The following is a 7584-nucleotide window of genomic DNA, read 5'->3' as shown; positions in this document are numbered from 1 at the left end:
GTTAGGTGTGGGTGAAAGGTGGTAGGGAAAGGTGCAGGCGGGGTTGGCAAGGGGAACAAGCAGGGGCAATAGCCCCTAATACTACAAAACAATGCAGCTGCCTCCTAGCTGGGTCATACTATCAAATCCCTCCACCTAATCATGTATGTGAAAAAAAGGAAGCGGAAAAATGAGTATGAACATGGGAATCCTGTAGCTCTTTCTGCGATCATAGCTGCAGTCTAGTCCATCAGCTTTGACCCATAGTAACCACATTGAGCAGATGAGGTTTAAGATGGGGATAACTTCCCCAGCACTCAAATTGATATTTCACTGCAGGCTAATGTTGAGCTCTGCAAACAGCACCTTGGCCTGCGCTATGCTATCAGTGCTTTTGGCCCATCCCTAGTTCACTTTGCTCCTATTCAGCACTCACAAACTTTTTTTTTTTAATAATGATGTGCCCTCCCTCTCCCTTTTTGGTCTTTCCCCTCTTTTGTTCTCCATGTCACCGAATGTCATTCACTTTCTAAAGATGTCTGGCTTGGAGCTTACAGACTGCAGGGCAGCTAAAGCCCACCCATCAGTGCTGATCCAGTCACATCTGCTCAGTCGTGCGACAAGGTTGGGGCTTTTAGAGCAGGGAGAAGCTAAAGTTCACCTTTTTTGCTGCTGAACGCCAAGCAACAAGAGGAGCCCAGTTCTTCGGCGGAACCTTTCACTGTGGCAAGTTGCCTTCTTGATGGCTTTGATTTATACGGATTTTCTTTTGACTTCTAGGTAGCTGATATCGCAGCAGTTGGAATGTGAGGCAGTCAGCACCCAAGGGTCAGCTTCCGTGTCTTTTAAGGGGTGTGTGGTGCTCAAGAGAGATGCCTATATGAACCCTGATGTCATGGCCATTTTACCAACATGCATCTATCTATATCGAGTGGTTTTTTTATTGGTAAAAATAGCCATAGCATCCTGTTTCACATGTGTATCCCTCTGTATGGGTACCACATTGGCTGGGGAGGACACAGAAAACTGCAGATGCAAAGATGTCCTGACTTGGAACAGGCAATTTGGACAGACACAAGTTGTATTTACAAATCCCATTAACTTTGTATTTACATTAACTCTCAGTAGGCCTTTTCAAACTCAGTCTCCATTTTTTATATTCACTGTTACTAAAAGGATGTTACTGAAGAACGATGTAAACTGCCTTGGCTCTTGAGTGACCAGTTTGCATTCCTGGAGACTGGATAAGCCCTAGAAGTTAGAGCTAATCTTGTCAGCATAAGATTTTTCGCAACAATAATACTTCACAGCGTTTTGCTCAAGGTATTTAAAGTTTTTTAACAGAACACAGGAGGCAGAAAATGTGTTCAGAAATTGCATCCTATTCATTGTTGCGGAAGCTCTTAGAAGAGGAGGAGGAAGAAGGAATATTTCTGAATGCTGTGATCCTGTTACAGAATACTTTTTGAGGTTTTATCTAAATTATTTTATAGAAAATTTAGTGTGCCTTTATTTCTCTGTGCTACAGATGTATGAGTTATGGTGTGTGGTTATGTTGGTTAGCCAAGATGAGACACTTTGATGCCAGGTGGAATGATAACAGATTATCCCAAAAATTATGCACAATATCAGTTGATTTATGCTAAGTTTAAATGATTCTGAAATGAAAAATTAACTTGCATTGTGAATGAGTCTTGTGAGGTGGAAGCAGCTATTATAGAGAAATGCTAAACAATATGTCTAAAGCCATAGTCATAATGCATATCAAAAAGACAGAATACTGATTGCCAAATAGAAAATAAAATCTCCCTGGCTATTCAGATCTTATCTGCTATTAAATGATGGTTTATATGCTACCCATTTGACATGGAAAAGTTCACTACAATTTTAGTAGTGGTACTAGTAGTAGTGGTAATAATAATAATAATAATAATAATAATAATAATAATAATAATAATAATAATGTTATTGTACCCCGGCCACCTGACTGGGTTGCCCCAACTACTCTGGATGGCTTCCAACAAAATATAAAGGAAGACAATAAAACATCAAACATTACAAGCTTCCTGAAACCAGGCTGCCTTCAGATGTCTACAAAAAGTCATATGATTATATCTTTGAATAATCATCTATATATATTGTGAGAAATAGAGCTGCTCTTTCAGTTAGCAGGATGTAATCCAACTTAATTTTGCTCTGAGCAGATCTGTATAATTTAATGAACCTAAAATAGTCATGCCCATCAATTTCAATGGGTCTGCTCTGACTATTGGATACAATGCAATGAATCTGATAGAAGGTTTAAGTGTGTGTTAGTATTCTTATCCTGTGAAGCACTGTAGCTGCACACTGTGCTGTCATTGCAAACTGATACACAGCAATACACAGCTATGATTCACATAGGTTCATAAATCCCAGTGGTGATCAATAAGAAGCTCTTAGGGCCAGGTGACAGTGGCTTCCAATCCTGGAGCAAAGTTTCCCCTTGATCATGTGCCCCATTATCACTGCCATGTCAATGCTTTCAGCAAGATCCCAACACCGTACAGATACAGCGTGAAAAAGGTAGACTGTCAGTAACTTGTGGCATACCATTGTAAAGTAACCCATAAGCAGGAACAATTTTGTAACCAACTTTTAGGGAAGTTAGGGAATTTCAGAGCATTTTTCAATGGCAATGCATGATTTTGTACCAGCTGCTCTGGTGACCTGTTCTGTTCACTGATATAAGCCTAATAGGGATTTTAAAGGCAGTATCAAATGTTAGTCGTAATTAGAGTAGACCCATTCAAAGCAATGCGCTTGAGTCCGCTGATCTCAGTGGCTTTACTCTGAACAAGACTAAGTTGGCCATCACCCAGTGTCTATAACCCAGAACCACCAAAGTCAATAAAACAAATGCTGTTGACTTCAGTGAGATATGGCCCGTGCCCTAAATCAGCAAACCTCAAACAACTAAATCTGGAATTGTTGTTACCTCCTCTTAATGCAGATCAATGAGGAGATCATGGAATGCTTTAAAAGTCAGCAGGAATAATAGAATCATAGAATTGTTGAGTTGGAAGGCACAACAAGGGTCATCTAAGGCAAACCCTTGCAATTCAGAATCTTTTTGCCCAACATGGGGCTTGAAACCATGACCCTGAGGTTAAGAGAGTTTCGGGTTTTTATTGACTGAGATATCCTGACTTCTTTTGAAATGCGACATGTGCTGAATATATTAAAACCCTTCTTTATATAATGCAACTTAATCATTGTCTTCCTCTTAAACAGCCAGAAATGGGTGACTGGAGTTTCTTGGGGAACATTTTAGAAGAGGTGAATGAACAATCCACGGTCATTGGGAGAGTCTGGCTGACTGTCCTCTTCATTTTTCGGATCCTAATCCTTGGGACTGCTGCAGAATTTGTATGGGGAGACGAACAGTCAGATTTTGTGTGCAACACCCAGCAGCCAGGTTGTGAAAATGTGTGCTATGACGAGGCCTTCCCCATCTCCCACATCCGACTGTGGGTCCTGCAGATCATATTTGTCTCTACTCCCTCGCTGGTTTATTTGGGCCATGCTGCACATCATGTAAGGATGGAAGAGAAAAGGAAAGAGCGGGAAGAAGCAGAGAGGGCTCAGCAAGCTGCGGCACACGAAGAAAACTCACCCCTTGATCCAGACCGGAAGAGCCCTATAACCACGAGAGAAGCAAGCTCCAAGGGGACCAAGAAGTTCCACCTTGAGGGAACGCTTCTGAGAACCTATATTTGCCACATCTTTTTCAAAACCCTTTTTGAGGTGGGGTTCATAGTGGGCCAGTACTTCTTATATGGCTTCCGAATTCTTCCACTTTACCGCTGTGGCAGATGGCCTTGCCCCAACCTCGTGGACTGTTTTGTGTCGAGGCCTACCGAAAAGACTGTTTTCATTGTGTTTATGCTGGCTGTGGCATCAGTCTCTCTCTTCCTCAATCTTGTAGAGATCAGCCACTTAGGCTTTAAGAAGATCCTGGGTGCTTTTAGGAGGCCAGTGGAACAAGAGCCTCAGGAGACCCCAGAGAAACCCCTTCATTCTATTGCAGTTTCATCTATCCAGAAGGTCAAAGGCTACAAGTTGCTGGAGGAAGAGGAGAAGCCAACGTTCCACTATTTCCCTTTGACTGAAGTGGGAGTAGAAACCACCCCAGTTCCCCCCTCATTCAACGACTTTGAGGAGAAGATCAGCATGGAACGCCTGAAAGACCTTTCCAGGGCCTTGGGGGAGCACCTGCCTTCCTACGCTCATGCGGATGAACAGGAAGAGGAGAAGGTTGAAGCAGGAGAGGAGCCGGAACAGGAAGTGGCTGAGGCGGCAGCCCAGGAACAGAGGGTGGAATTGGTGACTGAGGAAGCCCCAGAGAAAGGAGAAGATGACAAGCATATGGAGGAGGAACAAGAGCCAGAGCCGCCGGGAGACGACTTGCCTTTACCATCTGCTGATCTTACAGCTGACACAAGACCCCTCAGCAGGTTAAGCAAAGCCAGTAGTCGTGCCAGGTCAGATGATCTGACTGTATGAGGGTACTGGCTCGAGTGGCTCTGAAGAAGCCACAGAAATACATATATATCTCAGATGTCTCAAAACAAAGTGCTAAACCAGTCATTTTAATATTATTTCTTATCAGTGTTTTTGGCTAGAAAGGTGCTATCAACGCTAACTGCCTTGTCAGTCCTGTTTGTCCTACACATGGAGCTAGCTGTCCTACAGTGACCCATTTAACCAAAGAATCCCTCTTCCTTCACATACAAATGCCTCACATACAAGCGCACTATATACAGCACTGACATCCAAGGGGGAAAGCCTTCCTAAAGCAACGAAGACAGACGTAACAACTGCGATCACAATCTGTTTTCATGCTCCTCTTTTCTCCGGGGATGCGGGAAGCCTGTTTCTTCATTTGGTTATGATAAGATATTGATAAACTGTTAACTTGGGTATTTCTTTGTTTGGTGTTTGCTTTGGCCACAACAGTTTTGGTTCTCCTTTCCTTGTTGAGCCTCGAGCGCAAGTTCTTTTCCTCACAAAAAGGGATACCGGCAATTAGTATTGTTAAATGAGATCCATTTATCCCCCTGTGAAACAACAAAAGCTGCAGTGTTTGCCTGTGGAGATAAATGTGTTTTACTTGTATCCCCTGGTCCAGTTCAGACACTTAACGTTTTGTCCCTGCAATATATCCCAACCCGACGTTATGACTCCTCAGATACAACAGTGCCTCCTAGGAGCAATTTATGTGGTTGTGTCATGCTGCTGTATTTTTTAAAAACTGGTTCTGAGGGACATGTCAAGGACCTGGGCCACTTATTATTATAATAGCTATTAATTAATTAATTATGTTAAGTTGTTTTATCTTGTCCCAGGCAACCCAAAGCAACTTACAAGCAAATACTGGTTTCTCTTCATAAATGTGGCCTCCAGGACAGAGGAGCACATCATCTAGAGCAGTGGTGTGGAACCTCTAGCTCATGGGCCTGATTGGACCTCCTCCTATGACCCGTGCAACCACTTAGGTCAAGCCATGGCTCACCCACGTATACCTGACACCGTACATCACCATCAAGTAAAGGGCAGGTAAAGGTGCAGCTGTGCCGAAAGCCTTGTGTGTCCAGCTGATTGTCGGCACTTGCAAAATCCCAAGCAGTGGAGAACAGGTGTTAAAAACATGACCTGGACTCTGCTACTGATTTGTTTTAGTTACCTTTCTTATACTGTACTACTTTTGCTAATGGTGGTGGGAATCCCCTTCTGCTTTCAGGGGGCTAATCATCTCTTGCCCTGCCACGCGGGGGGGGGGGGAATTTTGATTGCTTTATCAGAAGACATTTCCTTGCATTTTTGAGGGGGAAATCGTCTGCCTTACTTTAGTCAACTTTACAAAGTGTCAAGGGTCCCTCTCTCCCTCCATATAACTGCTACGGCTCCTTGCTGTAGCTGTGAAGTTCTTCATAGCCTTAGTGTGGCACGCAAACCCTACCCTTCTGCTTTGAAAAAGGAGCCATGCAGGCCCTTGTAGATTCCTGATCCTGGAGAGCCTTGAATTTCTTAGTTAAAGCAGAAACAGAAGAGGGGGGTGGGTCTTGTAGTTTCGAACAAACACTTGCAATGTTTGTTTTTAAGTGCAGAAAGGGGGGGGGGGGACCTTGTAAAGATGAGACAGTCCCATACCCCAAAATAAATCTTTGCCCACCCCCAGTCTTTGGAAAGTTGTTCCCACCTCCCACAAATTACAACCGCCCCCCAACTCCCGCCTGCCAAACCAAATCTACAGCTCAGTCCTAACTTTTACAGTGTGGGTTATGCTGCATTGTGGCTGGGATAACATGGGAAGAGCCCGTGCTAATGCAGAGTCCTCCTCACAACTGTGTCGCTCCAGTTGTATAGTATATAGGTTCTCAGACACCACAAAGGTAACAGATATGGAATTGTATAACATTGTTATGTATTGTATATTATAGTACTGCCTCTAGCAATACCTAGCTGCACATCCTATTGGGCTCAATGGCAAAATACCACTGTCTTTTAATGGATCGGGATTGTGTTGTTTGATGGTAATGCCTTTTTTGTTATAATTTAGCTGGTGGCTAATTGTATGTAACCCTAACAACAGAGTTGGGAAACCTGTGGCCCTCAAGATGTTAGTTGGACTACAACCCCCATCATCCCTTACCATTGGCTATGCTACCTGGGGCTGATGGGAATTGAAGTCTAATGAAACCCAGAGCAACACAGGTTCCCTATCCCTGTCTAACAAGATTTCTAGCCAGTGGTGAATAAAAGGCATTTATTGTGGCATGAAAGTTACATCCCCCCAAAAATACATTACTGTGCTTTCCCCTCAGTATATATGTGCTATCGTTGAAGTGCTGGTAGCATACTTCCTACTGTGCAGACTGCATGGTCTACTCTTATTGTCCTGGTTATTCTGGTTCTTGCAGTCTGAACCTATGTAGGACCACTGCAGAATGAAGCTGGTTGGATGTATCTTAGATAGACACGTGTCTCTATTCTAATGAAGTGATAAGAATATAAGACAAGGGCCTTGTTGGAGCAGACCAAGGTTTACTGCTGGGTCATCAACAGTGACCTACCAGATGCTCCTGAATAGCTCAGGTGGAGTACTATAGCAAGGCAATAAGTGTATTTGGCATTAAAACCCACCTGTCTCATCAACGAAATTCAAAGGCTTTGGGTGGAGTTCAACTAGTACCTTTGTGATCGTGGACAGGCTTTAGAGCAGACATAGGCAAACTCCAGCCCTCCAGATCTTTGGGACTACAATTCCCATCATCCCTGACCACTGGTCCTGTTAGCTAGGGATGATGGGAATTGTAGTCCCAAGCATCTGGAGGGCTGGAGTTTGCCTATGCCTGCTTTAGAGCCAGCAGATACATCTGCTAAAGCAGCCTTTCTCAACCTGTGGGTCCCCGGGTGTACAACTCCTATGACCCCTAGCTAGCAAGGCCAGAGCTCAGGGATGATGGGAGTTGTGGTCCAACAACATCTGGGGACCCGCAGGTTGAGAACTGCTGCAAGAGGAGGGGAGGTAATTTTGGCCAATTCCCCCAGCAGTCTCTCACT

At 43.9% G+C, this 7584-nt stretch overlaps 1 protein-coding gene across 1 annotated transcript; it reads left to right on the top strand.

The window, feature by feature from the left end:
* The first annotated feature begins 695 nt into the window (after positions 1-695).
* Positions 696-5641, top strand: GJA8 (gap junction protein alpha 8). The gene is made up of 2 exons (XM_081907890.1): positions 696-709; positions 3257-5641. Exon 2 carries the CDS (start codon positions 3259-3261, stop codon positions 4522-4524), a length of 1266 nt encoding a protein of 421 aa, XP_081764016.1. The 5' UTR covers positions 696-709; positions 3257-3258; the 3' UTR covers positions 4525-5641.
* Positions 5642-7584: the final 1943 nt, after the last annotated feature.

Source organism: Podarcis melisellensis (genome assembly GCF_964234715.1).
Source record: "Podarcis melisellensis genome assembly, chromosome: 4".
Taxonomy (NCBI): Eukaryota; Metazoa; Chordata; class Lepidosauria; order Squamata; family Lacertidae; genus Podarcis; species Podarcis melisellensis.
Note: the sequence above shows the minus strand (reverse complement) of the source record. Positions and strands in the feature narration are given on the sequence as shown.